We start from the raw sequence: 22069 nt of genomic DNA, 5'->3' as shown, positions 1-22069 counted from the left end.
CATTAATAACTATCGTTCAAGAATCACTAGATTCCAGAATGGTTCCAGAAGACTGGAAAGTTACAAATGTCACTCCATTCTTCAAGAGGGGAGGGAGGCAGAAGAAAGGGAATTATAGGCCAGTTAGCCTGACTTCAGTGGTTGGGATGATGTGGGAGTCCATTGCTGATGATGAGGTTTGGGGTATTGGGAGGCACACACTAGGCCAAAGTTAGCATTGTTCTCCAAAGGGGAAATCCTGCTTGAGCAAACAACAGCCAAGATAGACAAAGGAAAGTCAGAGAATGTTATTTACTCAGATTTTCAGAAGGCCTTTGACAAGGTGAGGCCAAGAGTGGGAATAAAGGGGACATCTTCTAGTTGGCCATCAGTGTTCTGTGGGGGTTTGCGTTGAGACCACTTCTTTTTATGTTATATGTCAATGAGCTAGATTAGAATTGGTAGCTTTGTGGCCAGGTTTGCAGGTGATACAGAGATAGGTGCTTGGGCAGATGGTGTTAAAGAAGCAGGGTTGTGCAGAAGGACTTGGGCAGATTGCTATTGAAAATGCACACAGAATGAGTCTTAGCAGGGTTCAGTGAACAAGCATTGAGCACATCTCCAACAAAGCTGAAAAAAATGAAACAATGCGCCCAAGTCAAGACCACCAGACCCCAAAACAGTTACTTTTTCCAAACAGCAAGGCTGATCAACATCTCTCCACCCACTAACCCACCCTTCCACACCCCAACCACCCCCTACTTCTATCATTTCCTGTCAGTCACATTACGTACAGACACTCCCGTGCTCGTGTCGCTTTATGGATATTTAATAAATCTATGTATATAAGCAATCTTACATATTTATATTATTATTATTGTGTTCTCTATATCTTATTGTCTTTTGTTGTTCTGCATCAGATCTGAGTAACAATTATTTCATTCCCTTTTATACTTGTGTACTGGAAATAACATTAAGGAATCTTGAACTGGCAAAGAAATGTAAAATATATTTGGAAATTGGGATGAGTGGATTGTCTTATGAAGAGACTTTAAACAGTTTGGGTCTGTGATTTTGAGTTTAGGAGATCTTAATTGAAATATCCAAGACCTTGATGGGGCATGACAGGGTAAATGTTGAGTTATTTTCACTGGTGGGAGAGTCTCAAGGGGACACAATTTCAAGGTACGGAGGCAAACATTCGAAATTGAGGCATGTAACAAGTTATTTTTTGCAGATGGTAGTGAGTATCCAGAGTTTTTTTTCAATCCCAGAAAGTCATGGACTAGATCATCATAGGTATTTAAAGTGGAGGTAAATACATTTTTGACAGAAAGATTAGGGGATTGAGAGCTATAGGCATCTGACACAGATGAAGAATTGAGGCTTGGGATAGAGCACATTGAATTGCAGGGCAGGTTTGAGGAGCTAAGTGGTTTATTTATACCTTCTTGAGTGCATCTCCTGAAGAACAGCTTACAAGACCTAGTGCTTATCATCATAAAATATAACTAGATTGCACAAGATCACTTAAAAAAAATGTCATTGCCTGTTCATTTGATTTGAAGCCTGATTTATAAGAATATTTCTGTTAGAATCCAAAACTGGTGGCTAGAAATAAATCTAACATTAAGAGGTGAAGCTAGAAATAAATCTAACAGCATAAAGAGGTGAATGTATTCAAAAGAACTTTGATTCGTAAAGATTAGAAAGAGCAGGGCACAAGGCTTCCACAAGCCTGTTCCGCTATTCAGTAAGAGGAAGCAGATCCAATCGCTTAGTTCTACTTTTCCGTCTGATTGCCATAACCTTTGATTCCTCTGGTTGCTAAGAATCTGTTTACCCCAGCTTTGAGCATATTCACAAATGAGCAGCACCCACAAAAAATGCCAAAAATTTACAAACCCTCCATAAACAATTCCCCCCCCATTCTAAAATATCAACCCATTTCAATGCACCTTTGTTCCAACTTTACAATTAGAACTATCTTGGCACCTTGTCTGTCAATCCCAAGCCCTTTCTTCTGATCTATAGCAAGCATAGGCCGTCCTCATCCAATCTGCTTAGCCCAGCCCCCTCACCCTGGAATCAATGTGGCAAATTAACTCCCCACTGAGTCCAAGTATATGCTCTTTGCAGGTAAAATGACCAAATCAGCACACATTATGTCCAACCTCAAAGCCTAACATAATTTCAGAAAAATTTGTTTAATTTTGCAGATCAAGTCCTTTATAACAAAACCAATTCACATACCTTCCTAACACTGGCTATACTTGCACATTTACTTTTTGTATCTTGTGAACCACATATCCAAATCGCTCTATACACCAACATTTTTCTCTGAAAACTTTTCTCTATCCCTTCTCTCAAGCAGTGCATAATATTCCCAAATTATACTGTATACCACCTATCACCATCCTATCCACTTTTTACCGTCAATATTCCTTCACAGATTCTCTACATCCTACCCATAGCTTACTTAAAAAACAACTAGTAATAATGTAAAACTTTATCACAAATTGTGGTTAAGGAAAACATTTCCAAAAGGAAACCAAATTAGGGAAGAGGAATAAAATAAACTGCAATGCTGCAACTATTCTCCAACAGTTTCAGAAAGCCCTTGGTCAGATAGATCAGCGGTCCCCAACCACCGGGCCGCGGACCAGTACTAGGCCGCAAAGCATGTGCTACCAGGCCCCGAGGAAATGATATAAGTTGCACCTTTCCTCATTCCCTGTCACACACTGTTGAAATGGAACACAGGGTTGCCAACTGTCCCGTATTTGCCGGGACATCCCGTATATTGGGCTAAATTGGTTTTCCCCATACGGGACTGTCCTTGTCCCATATTTCCCCCACTAAGGTAGAGCGTTCCTAGGAAATCTTTCGAGCTGAAATGGCTATGGGAAAAATTTTTGAACGTTCCCAGACCCAAAAAATAACCTACCAAATAACACATAAAATCAAAAATAACACTAATATACAGTAAAAGCAGGAATATGATAAATACACAGCCTATATAAAGTAGAAATAATGTACGTACAGTATAGTCGGGAAGATTAAGCCAAAACTGATTTGCGGGGGGGGGGGGGGGGGAAATCGGCACGTACACACACGTCATGCATACGGACACGGGTGACCGCGCAAGGCTTCATGGTCACTGTAGTCTTTCTCGGGGTAAACACAAGTGTCCCAGGATTTGACTGCTACTTTTGTCCCTTATTTGGGAGTGAGAAAGTTGGCAACCCTAACTGTAAAAGACATGTTGAGGTGAGTTTCACCCTACTTGAACACACCCCCCTCCAGTCCGCAAGAATATTGTCAATATTAAACCGGTCCGTGGTGCAAAAAAGGTTGGGGACCCCTTAGATAGATTATCCAAATGAATCGTCAGCCTGGGCAAATCAAAACCAGCAAAAAAAAATCAATGAAATTAGAATATCACATTTCTATTTTTAAAAGGCAAATGGAATCAGAGACAAACATGAAATATAAACATAAGCAGAGACTAATTAGGCTGAAATTGTTGTCTCTTTGATGAAATGCTCTGACTAGTATTTTACCGTTCCAGCTGTATCCAAGATTTCAAGCATACATTGTTGTCCATCTACTTCAACTTGCTGTAAGAAAGGAAAAATGCTGGAATTAACACAAATAGGTCTGAATTATCAACTTCAAAGTACTTTTACAGTAATGATAATACTACAGTGCTAAATGCGGCAAATATTAAGAGAAAACAGACATTTTACTGAATATTGCAATCTTTATGAAAGTGAATCACGTTATGAAAAGAACTGTGTAAAACAGATTTGCACCACTAACAAGACATTTCTAGCTGAAATCCAATATTCATACCCCTGAACAAAAAATACCCATTATTGCTAAACAAGCCTGTAAGAACATGAGAAATAACACAGTTGTCTACTATACAGTGATCAAGACGAGACTCGCAGCTTTGGTCCCCAAAGGGTATTGCCATATCCCAGCTTTGTTACATTCAAGATTGACTTCATTGTAAACTCACCTTTCTGTAAGAATCCTCTATTGTTGGATCATATTTTTCAACAAATATTCCCTGAACGAACTGCACCGTCTGCAAAACAGTACAACTTGTTGTTATGGAAATAAATTAGTACACTGTACAAGTCGAACTTTAAAGTGTTCAGTAACAACCCCATCCAAAACCAGCATTTGAGACATAAAAATTTTGTACATCTACTCTGAATAGAAGTGACATCTGCATTACAGCCATTCAGATTATGGATATTCATGTCGATTGAGTTCAGAAATCATTACCCAGAAATTTGAAATAAGGAATAAAATATGCTGCCACAGAATTGCATTACAGAAAAAGAATATGGACACAGCTCTCCCATTACAGCATTGTGGTGGGGGGGGGTGGAGTTAGCACTCTTTTATATATTACATCAGAACAAATGGTCAGCAAAGTGAAATGCATGGATCAATAGAAGGAACTTAAAAATCAGTCAGTTCAGTTTGGCAACAACACCTCCTCAATGATCTAGGGTGTGTGCTTAGCCCCATGCTCTACTCACTTTGCAATTACAACTGTATGGCTAAGCATAGTTCCAATACCATATTCAAGTTGAAGACAATAGCAATGTCGTTGGCTGAATCAAAGGTGGTGATGAATCAGTATGCAAGAGGGTGATTGAAAATCTGGCTGAACAGTGCTACAATGACAACAACCTCTCACTCAATGTCAGCAAGATCAAGCAGCTAATTATTGACTTCAGGGGGAAGCCAGAGGTCCATGAGCCAGTCCTCACTGGAGGATCAGGTGGCTGACCTAACCACACCAGACCCTTCATATCTCGGAACGTTCCAGCCTTGTCAGTTATTCCTCAACTCCATTTTATCTTCCTTGATTCAGTACCTTCCCACCTACATCTGAGATATTTCCCTGGCCCTGATTGCCTTATTTTCACCATGGATGTCCAGTCCCTCTACACTTCCATCCACTTCAAGAAGGCCTTAAAGCTCTCTCCTTCTTTTGAGACAGCAGACCTGACCAGTTCCCTTCCACCACCACCACCCTCTATCTTGCAAAACTGGTCCTCGCACACAACAATTCCTCATTCGGCTCCTCCCTCTTTCTTCAAACATTAAGTGTAGCCATAGGCACCCGCATGGATCCCAGCTCTGTCTTTCTTTTTGCTGAAGGTGAGAAGGAGGAAGTTAGTATTTGGAATGAGCTGCCTGAGGGGAAGGAGGAGGACAACACAAACAGTAACACCACTTAAGTGGCTTTTAGATAGGTACTTGAAGAACAGGGCATAAAGGAATATGGGATTAATGAGATTGGTATAGCAGGCACATGAGATTAGTATAGGAAGCATGATGTAAGGCTTGGGTGTGGTGGGCCAAAGGGCTGGGTTCAATGCCATGTCATTATGACTACAAGACCATGTACTGTGGCACCCAAATCCAGAATTGTTTTTCTATCAACTTCATATGGAGTTCTTCAATCATACCTAGTTGTGCAGTAATTCAGTGGCAATTAGTTTCAGACTGAGTGAGAGGAAGACAGACAAAATAAAAATTGGGTTCATAACACATACATGTATACACATACTCAAATTAGATTCAAAATAGAAGGGAACAGTGGGATGTTGATCCATCATTAACGGGATTAACATTAAGTACTTGCACTTGCAGGTAGATATGAAGGCTGTCATACAAGTGTGGTTAACCCTAGGAAGATGAAGTTATGAACAAATTCAACAGGACTCACCAAAGCTGATTTTCCAACACCGCCTGAACCGAGAACCACCAGCTTATACTCACGCATTGTGTAATGTATTCAGTGAGCAGTGCTTCTTGCTGCACCAAAAAAAAGTTGCAAAATTACTCCAAAATTAAATGTGGTTTCACAAAATTACTAAAATTCCTTAGAATTCAGAAGCTTAAAAACAGGCTATTCATCCATGAAGCCTATTCCAGAATTATACCACACAAGAGTCCACAATTAGTTTAATTTAACTAAATCAGCATTACCCATTTCAGCCTTCTGTGCATGAGTGTGTGCGCGCACACACACACACACTCACTCTCCCTCCTTCTAAGTGCATCCATAATATCTTCAACTCTTGTTTGAGAGAACAAGTACTATGGTCAAAATAATCTTTGTACTGAAACCTTTCTTCCTGAATTCCTTAATGGTTTTATTAATGATTCATAGTTGGTTTCTTTTATAAGTGGATATGAATTCCTTTCTTAATCTTGAAAGCTTCTATTATTTTACTTTCATGTCAAAGAGATGTGAGTTTTCTGATGGGAATAGCTTCCCATCCTTTTAGTAACATGGAGACTTGAACTCCAGTCAGAAAAACAGTCATCCACCAGTACCCACTGCTTCCTGTTGCCGAGCCAATTTTGATCCAGTCTGCTAACGTGTGCCAGATCTCATGTGTCCCAATGAAACTCAAAATTGAATTTTTCATATGCACAAGTAAATGTATGCACAGGTGCAATAAAGCACATTTGCAGCAGCATCGCAGGTACAGAGCATCATATTAAAAAAAACAAATAATACACACATTTAACAAAACAAAATCAAAATCCATTTGATTGCAAAATGATCAGAATGGTCATAGCGTTTATAAACTCCAATGTGATTAGGGTTCTGCAGTTTAAGAACTGAATGGCTGAACGGAATTAGTTGTTTTTGAACCTGGTGATTTGGGACTTCAGCCTCCTGCCCAATAGTAGCTGCAAATATGGCATGTCCTGGATGTTAGAGATCTTTAATGATGGATGTTGTTTTATTGAGGCAGTGCCTCCTATAGATACAAACTATACTTTGCATCTTCTCGTGTTCTTGGCCATGTCTTCATGTCTTCTGCAACACAGCATGATGCAACCAGTTAGGATACTTTCAACAGTACATCTGTAGAAGTTTGTTCGAGTGTTTGGTGACAAACCAAACCCACTCCTCATCCCAAGATGCTGGCACATCTCCTTTATAAATGTATCTACTTTATGTGCTGGACTCAGGACAGTTCATCCCATATGTTAACACCAGGAATTCAAAGCTGCTGATTTTTTCCACCACTGATTCTCCCTCATCACAGACTGGTGCAAGTTCGCCTTCCTTTCCCTTCCTGAAGTCATCAAACAGCTGAAGTTGAGCTGATGTTTAATTTTGCTGCTGTTGAGCTACAGGTTTTCTTGCCACACCACTCAGCCCACTGCCCTATTTCACTCTTGTAAGCTCACTTTTTACCACCCGTGAGTCGTTCAACAACAGTATTATTGTTGGTGCATTTGAAGATGGCATTGGTGCTGTACGTATCCACACAGTCATGTGTGTATGAAGAGCAGAACAGGGGGTTAAGCGTGTAGTCTTGAGGTGCACGGGTATTAATGATCAGCAGAGAGAAGATATTGTTACCAATCCTCATTGATTGAGGTCTGCTGATGAAAAAGTTGAGCATTCAGTTGCAGACGCAGGTAGAGGCTCTGGTCTTGAAGCTTGACAATACTTGCCACCATCAATTTTCTTTGTTATCTTGTAAAACTGCTGTATCCAGCAAATGCAGAATGGCAAAGTGTTAATTCTTTTCTGACACTGGGTACTCATACATAGATAAATGGCACGTCTATTTCGATAAACAAATTTATATTTCATCAGTGGGCTTTGCAAAAACTGCATCAAATAGCAATGAGCCAAACTGATTAAAGTTGATATAAATGGTAAATATATATATACACACTCTAAAAGGAATGCAATTGTTAAATTAAACTGACACTTTAAATGAGCAGCAATTCAGAGGATCATCAACCAAAGCAAAACCTAATTAGCCAGTGTAGGGTGCTATCTGCATGAAGAATTCTGCACAGCAAGCTTATTAAATTACACACAAAGCAAAAATGGTGTTGCCAAATCTACGAAGGATTACACAGCTTGGAAACCGGTCCTACAGGTCTGAGTTCATACTTACATCAAGAAACGATTTATACTAATTCCATTTTATTCTCATATTCGCATTTACCTCCAGATTTGATTACACACATACACAGGAGGAATTAATTGACAAATCTGCTCATCTTTCAAATGAGGCACCTGGGAAAGACCCACGTAGTCACAAAGTGAAAATAAAAACTTTACACAGGAAGTCAGAATTAAACATGGATTACTAGAACGGTAAGACAGCAGATGAACTAGTTGCACAGCTGTGTGTCAACACAGCAATTTTTATTGAACAATACCAGCCTAAAAGAATGTATTCTTCAATCAGGCTATGTCAGTAAACTCCAAGAATCTGAAGATACCATTTATGCCCCTTTTTTAAAAAATTAGCTTTTGGTAGATCTCAAAAAATTAATATTTAAAGGCTATCTTAATCCATTAATTTATAAGCTCCAAGAAAAATTTAATGTTGGTCATACATTACTTTCCAGACACCAAGCTGTAAACTTCGAAATCTTTCAAGATGTTCATACAGATTCGCAATAATATCAGATAGTGTATATAAATAAATATTAACCCAGTAGATTTAATTTCTGTTCTTGTACCATCTGATCCAGGCTGAAGCAAAGAAATTAATTCAACAAACAGAAGGGGGTTGCATATAATCTTTCATTTAATCTAAAATATAAAAGAATGGCTATACCATAGAATGAGACCATTCAGATGTCAAGTCCACAGCAATTTTATGCCACATCCTTGCAAATTCTTTCCATTTAGATAACGATACAGTTCCATTTTGCATGCTACAAAATTGAATGAGCCTCCACAACAAATACTAGCAGTGTATTCTATCTAGATCTGAACTACTCACTGTTTAAAGCTAGTTTTCTCTCATGGCACATATACCAAAAGTGACAACCATTAATTCTATGTTCTTGATCACTCTACCAATGGGATGTTTTGCTCACTCTTTGGGCTGTAATCTTTATACAGTGCCTTGAAAATGTATTCAGCCCCCAATGCTTTGATCATATAAATGAGTATAAGTATTACAACCAGGGATTTTGATCAATTTCACTGAGAATTTTTATCTGTGAACCACATGCTCCCTCCCCTCCCCCACAGTAGAGCCCCAAAACTGGGAAAATTGTAAAGCATGAAAAACTAAAACTTCAAAAATTGAAAAATCAGCAGTTCAAAAGAAATTCATCTCCCTTGGCTCAGTACTTAGTTCAACCACCTGTCACAGCCATTTATAACCAATAGTATTTTTGGTTAAGTATTAGTTTTGCACAATGTGATGGAGCAAGGTTGGCCCATTACTCCTTGCAAAACTGTTCAGGCTGTGTCAGTTTGGTTGGAGAGCACAGCGGACAGCAATGTTGAGGTCTTGCTAGAGATATTCAATGGGGTTAAGGTCAGCACTCTGACTGGGCCACTCAAGGACATCAATTTCTTCATTTGAAGCTACTCTGTGGTGGCTCTGGCAGTATGCTTTGGGTTGTCGTCCAGCTGAAAAACAAACTTCCTCCCCAGTTTCAGCCTCTAGCAGAGGCTAGTAGGTTTTTATCCAGCATTTGTCTGTATTTAGCAGCATTCACCTTCCTATCAATCCTGACTAGATTTCTAGTCCCAGCTGCTGAAAAGCATACCCAGAGCATAATCTTAGCTCCACCATACTTTACAGGGATGGTGTTAACTGGCTGATGCCGAGTATTAGATTTATACCACAGGTACTGTTTAATACTGAGGGCAAAAAGTTCCACTCGTCTCATCTGACCACAAGACCTTCTTCCACATCTTTACTGTATCTTCTAAATGACACTTCGAAAAAGTGGAAAAAAAAATGAAACCACAGCCACATTACCTAGGTCAGGCCATCCTTCTAAACTTAGTTGGAAGAGAATAATGGTGCTCGTAAGAGAAGCTCCTGTGGGCAAAGGTATGCTTGTTTTAAAATAAAAAAAAAAACAGGGCTTCTTCTTTGCCACTTTCATAAATATCCTTTTTGAACAAGGCCTTAGAGATTGTGCAGCCATGAACATCATCTCCAGATGCAGCCACTGACTTCTGCAGCTCACTCAGAGTGACTGTTAGCATCACAGTAGCCTCTTACAAGCACCATTAGTCTCTTCCAACTGGGTTTTGAAGGGTGACCTGACCTAGGCAGTGTGGTTGTGGTTTCGTATCTTTTTCCCCCCACTTTTTCCAGAGCTCTGGGGTAGGTTCAGTGCCTTTGAGATGGACTTGTACCCTTCCCCAGATTTGTGCTTCTCTGTATTCATTTCTCTGACTTGTCTTGATTGCTCTTTTGTCTTAATTTTGGTTTGGTTTGTTAAAAGTCTACCATACTGTTGGACCTTACAGAGTGAGTGATTATTTACTCTTATGAATTAAGTGAAAACAGGTGATCCTCCAATTTTCTACATCAACAAATTGGATGAGTTGGTAAGTATTACACCTGAGGAAATTTAGCATAGTAATTATAAAAGAGATGAATACTTTTGCAGCCTCACAATTTTGGTTTTTAATTTTTCTTAAATTGTTGGCAGGTTTTGGAATTTTTCTTTTGATTTCACATGATACAAAATGTTTTGTAGATTAGCTCAAAAATCCTGTCTCAATTTAGAAAATGAGACAGTAAAATGCAAATATAGCTGTGGGGGCTGAATACATTTTCCAGGCACTGAATCTTGAAAATGCATTTATCAGACCTCATTGTAATAATTGTTGTTCCAAGAAGTCATATTAATGATTTAGATGAAAATGTTGATGGTCTGATTAGTAAGCTTGCAGATACCGTGAGAATTGGTGGAGTTGTAAATAAAAAGAAAGTTTGACAAAGGATAAAGCAGTTGGAGGCTTGGAAGGAGAAATGGCATATGGAGTTTAATCCAGACAAGTATGAGGTCAACTGCAAAAAGTATACAGTAAATGGAAGAGGGATCTTGGAGTGCGAGTCAATAGCTCCTTGAAAGCAGTAGCACAAGTGGATAGGGTGTCAAAGACACCTGCACTGAACTTCGAGGCATGTGGTCCCCGGACTGAATCTGGCCAGCTCCTTGCACGCTTTCCAGCTGTGCTGGGTTGAGCATCGAGCAAGCAACTTGGCCATGTAAAAAAACAGACAAAAATGCTAAAGAAAAGGCAAAGTTGCCACCCAATGCGCCACAAGACACGAAAGGAACAACGCAGAAGAGGTTCACAAGGATGAGACTTTGACTGGAGTGCATTAAATTCAAGTAGAACAAACTTCAGGTTGAACAAACTTAGAAATAGTTTATCTGGAGGATTGAAGGCTGTGGTGTGACTTGACAGAAGTACATAAAATTATAAGAGGCATAAACAGGGTAGAGTGTCAATCATTTTTCTAAAATGTCAAAAACAACTAGAGGGCATAGGTTTAAGATGGTAGAGGGCAAGTTTAAAGGAGATTTGAATGTTTTGTTTAAGTGGCATCTAGACTGACATTAACAGGCATTGAACAGAGGGATGTGGATCACTTGCAGGCAGATGGGATTGCGACAACAGACATGATAGGCCAAAGGGCCTATTCCACTTGATCACAACTTTGATTGTTCTGAAATATGCTAAAGCAAAGACAGGAGCAGATAATGTTAGAGAACATAGATGATTTTTGTGACTGTGGTTCAGATCAGGAGCAACAGAGCACCCAGCTGTGAAAATTCTGGTTTAGTTTAAGATAATGACATTAAGGAGATAGAATCACGAGCAGTCAGACCAATCCTGATAGGAGTAAAGATGGTGGTCTCAGTTTTCATAATAATTAACTGGAGATTTTTCCATTACTAGATAACCTTGCAAAACAAGGCAACAAAGCATGTTGGAAGTGGCTGACACTAGTCTCCGAAGTCTACAAATAGTTTTGCAACAGTGCATTATGCACGGTGCCAAGGACAGAACTTTGTGGGATTTCAGAATTAAGCATGGGACATTAAAAATAAACCATAAAAGATGCCCCGATTACAGTTGAACTGAAACTCCCAGAAATTCTTTGGAGCTCAGGCACCATCTGTGGAGACAGAAATACAGTCCAAGTCAGAAATACCAAGGAAAATCTGTCAACTTAGCAGTAAATTGCAGATGTTTCCAATCGTTAATGTGGAAGTGGAAGTCTTAAACTAGCTAGCCAAGCAAGAGGGCATAATCTTGGCAAATTCCCAAGCCAAGCTATATTTGGATAAACAGGCATACAGGACCACAAGGCATATGAGCAGAATTAGGCCATTTGGCCCATTCCAAATTGGCTGATTTATTGTTCTTCTCAACCCTATTCTCCAGCCTTCTTCCTGTAACTTTTGACACCCTGATTATTCAAAACCTATCAACCTCTATCTTGAAGATAACCAATGACTTGGCCTATAAAGCCATCTGTGGCAATGAGTTCCACAGATTCTGGCAAAAGAAATTCCTCCTAATCTTTGTTCTAAATGGACTGCCCTCAATTCTGAGCCCATGCCCTCTGGTCCTAGACTTCCCCCACTTTAAGAAACATCCTCTCCATATCCCATCTTCTAGGCCTTTGAATATTCGATTGGTTTCAATGAGATTTCCCCCTTCTAAACTTGAGTGAGTACAGATCCAGATTCAAACACTCCTCATATGTTAACCCTTTCATTCCCAGAATCATTCTCATGAACTTTCTCTGGACCCTATCCAATGCCAGGACATCTTTTCTTGGATAAGGAGCATAACACGATGACAATACTTAAGTGTGCTCTGACCAATGCCTTATGAAGTCTCAGTATTACATTCTTACTTTTGTATTCTAGTCCTTTCAAAATGAATGCTAACATTGCATTTACCTTCCTTACCACTGACTCAACCTGCAAGTTAACTTTTAGGGAATCCTGCATAAGGACTCCCAAATCCCTTTGCACCTCAGAATTCTGAATTTTCCCTCCATTTAGAAAATAGTCCACACCTTTATTCCTTCTACCAAAGTGTATAACCATGCATTTCCCTACACTATATTCTACCTGCCACTTCTTTGCCCATTCTCTAATCTGTCTCAGTCCTTCTGCAGACACCCTGCTTCCTCAACACTACCTGCCACTCCACCTATTTTCCTTTCATTGATAAAGTCGGCCACAAAGCTACAAGTTCCATCATTCAAATCACTGACATACAACATGAAAAGAAGTGCTCCTATCACCGACACCTGCGGCACACCACAATTCACCAGCAGCCAACCATAAAAGGCCTCCTTTATCCCACTCTTTGTCTCCTATCAGTCAGCCAATCTTCTGTCCATGCTAGTATCTTTCCTGTAATACCATGGGCTCATTAAGTAGCCTCATGTTTGGCACCTCGTCAAAGCTTTCTGAAAATCCAAGTATACAACACCCACTGACTCTCCTTTGTCTATCCTGCCTGTTATTTCCTCAACAAATTCCAACGTATTTGCCAGGCAAGAATATCCCTTTAGAAAATCATCCTGACTTTGGCCTATTTTGTCATGTACCTCCAAGGACCCCGAAACCTCATCCTTAATAATAGACTCCAACATCTTTCCAACTACTGAATTCAAGCTAACTGACCCATAACTTCCTTTCTTTTGCCTCCCTCCTTAAATAGTGGACATTTGCAGTTTTCCAGTCCTCTGGAAGCACTCCAGAATTCAGTGATTCTTGAAAGATCATTACGAATGCCTCCACAATCTCTTTCCTACCTCTTGCAAAACCCTTGGGTATAGTCTACCTGGTCTATACTTACCTTCAGACTTTTTAGCTTGTCAGGCACCTTCTGCTTAGTAATATCAATGACACTCATTTCTGTCTCCTGACACCCTCACATTTCTGGCATTCACTAGGGTCTTCCACAGTGAAGACTGACACAAAGTACTCATACAGTTCATCCAACATTTCTTTGTCCCCCATTACTACTCTCCAGCATCACAGTTTAATTTCTTTATCTTTTTCATCTTGATTCTACATTTGACTTCCAAGCATTCATGCTTTTTTATGACTCTTCCTAATCTCTTTCCTCAAAACATGTATCCACAATAGCCTGTCATTTTTTTTTCAATTCCATAATGTGGAAGAACATTTTTTGTAACAAGTTTTAATCACTAAATGGCATAAAAAGAACATTTATTCAGTACTATCAAACTGCAGTACTTAAGTTATTAGCTGTTATATGACTATGAGAAGTAAAAGCAGAAGGCAGCCATTTGGCCTGTACCAATTGTTCACTGCCGTTCTAATTATTGCTGTTTACATCTCCTTGTACTTGTTTTGGGGATCGCTGCAGGAGCTCTATGGTGCAATCTGCAGCCTCGAAGCCACTCATCCTGATGATTTCTTCATTGTGGCTGGTGACTTCAATCATGCCAACTTAATAAGAGTCTTGCCAAAGTTCTACCAGCATGTTAAGTTCACAACCAGGAGAGAATATATTGGACCTGGTTTATATCAACATTCGTGGAACCTACAACACTGTCCGCATCTTGGGTACTCAGATAACATATCCATTTTGCTAACCCCTGCATACAGACGACTGGTTAAACAAGTCAAACCAGTTCACAGGAAGATCAGGACCCGGCCAGAAGGTGCCACCTCAGTTCTGCAGGACTGCTTCGAGATGGCTAGCTACGATCATCATATCAATATTGATGACTATGCGAGATCAGTGACTGGCTACATAGGAAAGTGCATTGAGGACATTAAGATAATTAAACACTACACTGCCAGGGCACATCAGAACAATGGCTGACTGCAGAAGCTTGTGCAATGTTCAGGGATCAGGACGCTGCCTTTAGATCTGGGGACAGGACAACTCAAAGGACAGCAAGAGCTGAGCTCTCATATGTCATCAAGGTAGCAAAGCCCAAGTATGCACAGAAAATCCACAGAATCTTTGTGACAGCAGGGACATGCAGCAAGGTATATACACCATAACTGATTACAAGTCCACCCTGCACGTCAATGACAGCAACACTTCCCTTCCTGATAGGCTGAACGCTTTCTACGAGTTTGCGGCAGCATTTCAAGCTCCATTGCACTGAGCACTGGTAACAACCTTCCCCACCCCCCCCCCCCAAAAAGGGTTGTGTGCTCAGTCTGTCGCTGACTCACGACTGCACTGCCAAATTCAGCTTAAACCACATCAGGTTTGCTGATGATAATACCTTGGTTAGGCTCATCAGCAACAATGATGAGTTGGCATACCAAGAGGTAGCGAGGTTTGTCAAATGGTGCAAGAACAACCTGAGTCAAAAGAGATGATTGTGGGCTTCAGGAAGGCACAGGTACACCACCCTCCACAGCACATCACTGGCTCTGCCATGGAATTCCTTGATGTGCACACAATGGATGATCTAACCTGGAACCACAACATCCCCTTACTAGTCACAGCACGATTTACACTTTGAGAAGATTTAGGCACACAAGGCTCCCTAAACCCATTCTAACAACTTTCAACAGGAGTACCTTCAAGTGTGTCCTGTCTGGCTGCATCATTGTGTAGTACAGAAGCTGCAAGACCCTGGTTGTACAGAATATAGCAAGGAACAACCTGATGTTTGGACAATCTAAACGTCAGGCAGGTTTCAGGTCTGGAGGCGAGGGTTGAGCTGGTTCTGCTCGCTGCTTTGCGATATTTGCTCTGCTCTCCACTGCACTGAGGCTGAGGGCGTGCTCCAGCTGCTCTAAGCTTGATGGTGTTGTGCTCCAGTGTGTGATGACCTCAGGCTGAGGCAGTGAGCCTGCTCTGGGCTTTGTGTTTATGGACTCACTTTCACTCTGAATGCTTTTGCTTGCTTTTATAGTTTGCAATGATTTTTTGATACTAACTGCACATCTCTTGATTCCTTTTACAAAAATCTACTCATTTGTCTTGAATGCATCAGTGATGGGCTTCCACAGCTACTTGAATTGAGAATTCCAAATTCCCGCTACTTTTTGGATGAAGCGATTTCTTCACAGTTCTGTTCTGATAGCCAATCCCTCAAATCTTTGAGCCTAGGTCCTAGACACCACAGCTAAGGGAAATATCAGCTTTACAGTTACATCATCAACTCCAAAAGAATTTTGTATGTTCCATCGAGCTGACCTTCTATTCTTTGAGACTCTAGACCTAGTCTACTTCTCAGCTTAGAACAATCATCCCCAAAAACAGGAATCAATCTGGTGAACTTTCCTCAAGACATTCGCTTTATAATAAGGACATCATTCCTTAGAGGATGACAAGACTTATTCAAGATAATTCACATGTAGCCTTATATAATTACAATAATATATCTCAATATGCATGCTATATGTGGAACACAATCCAAATTATAGGAATAGTGAAATATGCTGAATAAACCACATTAATTAAGTCAACTGTATGCGCACTGCAAATTATACACTTTGTTGTTAAAGCTAATGCTCTGTTACGTTGAACTCTGGTTTCGTAATCAAAATTGTTCAATGTGGGGACATCGAAACGATTCACAATTATAGTAATGCTATAAATGGAATATAGAGACAGAAAAATGTCATTGCAATGACAATGGTTTCCCTCTCCATACGTTGCCTGATCTTCCCAGTATTTTCAGCACTTTTTAAAAATTTCAGTCTAGTATTGCAATTTTTGTTTTTTTGATTACACAAGTCTGTATACATTTTTGTAAACTTTATTTTGGTAGAGTAATTTGTCAATATGATTATTTTCAGTGCCCCAGTATTGGCTGCTCTGCAGGACAGTGCTTTCCTGTTTTGACAGACATTCTGGATGACTAAATATTAAATCTTGATTTTAGTGGTCAAAAGACATAACTTTACATAATGCTCTTTCCATTAACACCGGGTATTTTTAACAATTTACTGTTACAATATAACAGTTGAATACTAAGTTAGTAATATTTATGATGAATAATTCTCGTGCTTAGATGAATGTGATCAGTTCAATGAGGGAAGCTAATCCATGGGTCATGTCGAAATGCTAGATCAATCTAGTGTTGGTCTGGAATGATTTCACCAGTAATGAGAAACTTGCTTACTAATAAATAAACTATAACTGTACTAATCAACACACACAAAATGTTGGAGGAACTCAGCAGGTTAGGCACCTATGGAAATGAATAAACACTGAGATTTTGGACTGAGACCCTTCATCAGCACTGCAAGGAAGGGGGATGAGAATAAAGTGGTGGGGGAGGGAAATGAGTACAAAGATAGATGGTGACAGGGGAAGCTGGGTGGGTAGGAGTACAGGGATGCAGTAGGAACCTGGGGGAGGGAATAGGTGGAAAAGGAAAAGGAGAGGAGGGTGGACCATCGGAAAAGGGCAAGAAGTAGTTGACAGACAAGTGAGGAAAAGAGGCAAGAAGGGAGCCAGAATGGGGAATTCAAGGAGGAAGATAAATGGGGGGAAATTACCAGAAGTTGGAGAAATCTGGTTGGAAGATACCTAGACAGAATATGAGGTGTTGCTCCTCCAACCTGACAGTGGCCTCATCTTGGCAGAAGAGGCGACCATGGACCAACAAGCCAGAATGGGGATGGGGATTGGAATTGAAATGTTTAACTCTAAATGTAAGAGAAATGCTGTTAAAGCTCAAGATTAGAGAAACTTCCTGTTTCAGGTCAACGATGCTAAAATTAACTAAATTGCAGGGAGGGCGAGGCCAGTGTTGTTGTCTGACTTGAAACGATAACTTCGGTTCACTTTCTACAAAAGTTGCACTGATGAGTTGAATATTTGCAACATTTTCAGTTTTTACTTTAGATTTCCAGCATAGAACATAGAATAGTACAGCACAATACAGGCCCTTCCCCCCACAATGTCTGCTAACCTACTCCAATATCAATCCCATAACATTCATTGTACCACAAATGGGAAATAAACTGAAGGGGAACTAAATTGACTGTATAAAAATCTCACACTGCTTCTAGTGATCAGCCATAGATAACTAGAACCTAGGCGACACAGTAGTTCAGCAGTTAGCATGGCTGCTTTACAGCACAGCATTACTGACTGGGGCTTGCTTCCCACTGCTGTATGTAAGGAGTTTGCATGTTCTTCCCGTGAGTGCATAGGGTTCTTCTGGGTACTCCACATTTTAAGACTTGGGTTAAGAATAGTGAGTTGTGGGTTTGCCAAGTTAGTGTTCGAAGCATGGCAACTCTTGTGGGTTTCCCCTAATACAATCCTCAGACTGTGATGGTCGTTGATGCAGAATTACACACTTCACCGTATCTTTCGATGTACACGTGACAAATAAAGCTATTTTCTTTAAAACCAGTTTAAATGGATTGGAACAAGCTTGTGAATTTTCCGAGAACTCATGTGGTGCAAGGCCAGCTCACCACAGCAGGATAAATATACATGTATGTTATAAACACCAGAAACTCTGCAATGCTGCAAATCCAAAGCAACACGCAACACACACCACACACACACACAATGCCAGAGGAACTCAGCAGGTCAGGAAGCATCTATGGAAATGAATAAACAGATGTTTTGAGCTGAGACCCTTCTTCAGGATTGGAATGGAAGGGGAAAAGATGCCAGAATAAAAGGAGGAGGGATTGGAAGGAGGACAAAAGGTGATAGGTGAAGACAGGTGGGTCAGAACAGTCAAGGGCTGGAGAAGAAGGAATCTGATAGGAGAGGAGAGGGAAGGAGGAAGGGACCCAGGGGGAGGTGAAAGACTGGTGAGAAGAGGCCAGAGTGGGGAATGGAAGAAGGAAGAGTGAGGGATTTTTTTTTAAACCGGAAGGAGAAATTAATATTCATGCAATCAGCCTGGAGGTTACCCAGATGGAATAAGGTGTTGCTCCTCCACCGAGGGTGGCCTCAACATGACAAAGGAGGCGGCCATAGCCGATGTGTCAGAATGAAAATGGGAATTGGAATTAAAATGCTTGGCCACCAGGAAGTTCCACTTTTGGCAGACGGACAGGAGGTACTCGATGAAGTGGTCCCCCAATTTATGACAGGTCTCACCTATGTAGAGGAGGCACCATCAAGAGCACCAGACACAATAAACAACCTCAGCAGATTTGCAGGTAATGTGTTACCTCACCTAGAAGGACTGTTTGAGGCCCTGAATGGAGGTGAAGGGTATGTTGTTTTATCATAATAAAAAACCAAGTACAAAATCAGATTAGCAACACACAAAAAAAGTTCCTGGTGAACGCAGCAGGCCAGGCAGCATCTCTGGGAAGAGGTACAGTCCACGTTTCAGGCCGAGACCATTCGTCAGGACTAACTGAAGGAAGAGCTAGTAAGAGATATGAAAGTGGGAGGGGGAGATCCGAAATGATAGGAGAAGACAGGAAGGGGAGGGATGGAGCCAGGAGCTGGACAGTTGATTGGCAAAAGGGATATGACGGGATCAAGGAGGCCCAAGGGAGAAAGAAAAGGGGGAGGGGGGTAAAAAAAAAAAACCCGGAGGATGGGCAAGGGGTATAGTGAGAGGGACAGAGGGAGAAAAAGGAGAGAGAGAAAGAAAGAATGTGTATATAAAAATAAATAACTGATGGGGTACGAGGGGGAGGTGGGGCATTAGCGGAAGTCAGAGAAGTCAATGTTTATGCCATCAGGTTGGAGGCTACCCAGATGGAATATAAGGTGTTGTTCCTCCAACCTGAGTGTGGCTCATCTTTACAGTAGAGGAGGCCGTGGATAGACATATCAGAATGGGAACGGGACATGGAATTAAAATGTGTAGCCACTGGGAGATCCTGCTTTCTGTGGCGGACAGAGCATAGGTGTTCAGCGAAACAATCTCCCAGTCTGCGTCTGGTCTCGCCAATATATAGAAGGCCACATCGGGAGCACTGGAAGCAGTATATCACCCCAGCCAACTCACAGGTGAAGCATCACCTCACCTGGAAGGACTGTCTGGGGCCCCGAATGGTAGTGAGGGAGGAAGTGTAAGGGCATGTGTAGCACTTGTTCCGCTTACAAGGATAAGAGCCAGGAGGGAGATCGGTGGGGAGGGATGGGGGGGGGGGAACGAATGGACAAGGGAGTCGCGTAGGGAGTAATCCCTGCAGAAAGCGGTGGGGGGAGGGGGAGATGTGCTTAGTGGTGGGATCCCATTAGAGGTGGCAGAAGTTACGGAGAATTATATGTTGGACCCGGAGGCTGGTGGGGTGGTAGGTGAGGACAAGGGGAACCCTATTCCTATTGGGGTGGCGGGAGGATGGAATGAGAGCAGATGTGTGTGAAATGAGGGAGGTGTGTTTGAGAGCAGAGTTGATGGTGGAGGAAGAGAAGCCCCTTTCTTTAAAAAAAGGAGATTTACAAAATCAGATTTTCTGCTGCAGGATGAAATTGACAAGGATAGGAACAACAAACAAGTTGAACCATAAACCTGGTAATTTTATATTTTAGATAATTTATTTTATATACAGCACTACCAAACAAAGATAACTGGACCCATAGGTTAACTGTGCTTCACAATTTTCTTTCATAATCTAATAGCAATCCATGTTGGCAACATTTTTTAGTATCATAACATGTGCAGACTGCCTAAAGAATCTTTCGCATGGATTAGTTAAATGGTGTCAAAGTACCACGCTGCTACTTTGGTACAGACTTGTAGATTCCTCAGGGTGATGTAACTACATTCAAATATACTTTCAACAGCGTTCATTAAATTGAGAAAACATGAACCCCCAGCACACTTCTTGCCTCTACTCCCACTCCAACTTCTCCTCCCCCTCAATCTTACCAACACTGGAACCGTCAATTGCTCCCACTAGCAGCTCGTGAAGGACCAGAAATTGTTCCATTTGGCTCACTGCTCAAAACTATGTGATAGAATTATTTAAATCCCCAAATTCTCATTCTCCATCATCAGTAATATTTTAACTACAAGGCTCAAACTGCTGCACATTTCCATATACAAATTGTGTCAACAAATTCTAAAACATGGCGTAATTAAAATTTTGAGAATATCAGAAGTTTGAATATAAAAATGGTTAATCACAGTATTTATCACAAATCTTGATTACTTATAGTTTTTCAGTACACTGCTCCTTTTAGTAGTAGGATGATGCTTTCAATAGCTTCCACCTGCAAAAGAAAAAATTAGCAAAGTCGTAGAATGAATGAACCTTAAAGTTTAGCTATAAATTTAAATCAGTGATAAATTAAGGTCATTATTTTCCACACCTAACAATATATACACTTTTCCATAAGGCAGGCACAATAAAAAAAAATCTTTTCCAATACGTAGTAACACAAATAAAATAAATACAATGCATGTTTGAACAAAAAGCAAATTCTTCAGTCTCACAAGCTTCAGTCTCACAAGCTTCATTAAGTACCAATACAAAGGACATTGATTAGAACTTCACACTTATGCAATAAACTGTACATTTGGTATATTTTTCCAACATACACTGCATTATTTCAGAAACAAAGATAAAATTTTACAAAATTTTGATGCAACGTGCCATAATTAACTCTCAGATTGAATCTTAGAACTGCATCAAATTAGTACATCTTGATTCCAGATTCACATTTATCACATACATCAAAACAATGAAATATGTTATTTGGGGTAATAACCAACACATCCAACAGTGGTCCTTCTACAGTCAATACTCTGCATAAAAGCCATTTAATTGGAAAGGAAACTTGCATCACAAAATATTGGCTGCCACTTCCCTCTACAATGCTACCTGACCCACTGAGCTCCTCCAGCTTCTTGTTTGTTGCTCCAAATTCCAGTATCTGCTGCCTCATGACTTCATTATTACAACTTTAATCCTTGTTTGCAACAAAACCTGGTGAACTTACATTCAATAGCTCCAAAATGCCTGTGCTTTTAACCTGGTTTATGTAATGCAGATGTGCAATATAAAAGGAAGCCTCCCTTGAGATGGGACACAACTCAGGCAGATCTTTTAAGTTGTTTATTTACAAGTTTCCTTGGGATAATAGCCACTTCAACCCGCCCCAACAAATCAAACCCACACATCACCAATTTATCATTCTGCTAACTCTATCCTGGTCATCACCTCATCTGTCCACAAACTCATGCTCCTGCTCATCAACTCTCCTCTTGCCGATCTACTCTAAACCCCTGCCTCAAAACTAATTTGGACTGAACTCTTCAAGAGTGTTGTGTATGAACAAAACACCTTACACTGAGCAAGGTCAATTGATTAGCAGGTGAGATAATGCAAATTCTCA

The 22069-nt window shown here is 40.5% G+C and overlaps 1 protein-coding gene across 3 annotated transcripts in view; it reads right to left on the bottom strand.

Annotated features, from left to right (window-relative positions):
• LOC140202556 (ras-related protein Rap-1b) overlaps nt 1-22069 on the bottom strand; it is a 64468-nt gene that overhangs the window by 24103 nt on the left and 18296 nt on the right. For 2 of the 3 annotated variants that reach the window (XM_072267545.1, XM_072267547.1), the window contains exons 2-4: nt 5735-5823; nt 4004-4072; nt 3543-3599 (exon numbers count right to left, since the gene is read on the bottom strand). In XM_072267545.1, the coding sequence (XP_072123646.1) occupies nt 3543-3599; nt 4004-4072; nt 5735-5791 (183 nt within the window). In that variant the 5' untranslated portion in view covers nt 5792-5823. Of the gene's footprint in view, nt 1-3542; nt 3600-4003; nt 4073-5734; nt 5824-20883; nt 20920-22069 lie in introns of those variants that run through there. The other variant, XM_072267546.1, reaches the window with a different exon arrangement.

This window comes from Mobula birostris, chromosome 9 (genome assembly GCF_030028105.1).
Source record: "Mobula birostris isolate sMobBir1 chromosome 9, sMobBir1.hap1, whole genome shotgun sequence".
Lineage (NCBI taxonomy): Eukaryota > Metazoa > Chordata > Chondrichthyes > Myliobatiformes > Myliobatidae > Mobula > Mobula birostris.
Note: the sequence above shows the minus strand (reverse complement) of the source record. Positions and strands in the feature narration are given on the sequence as shown.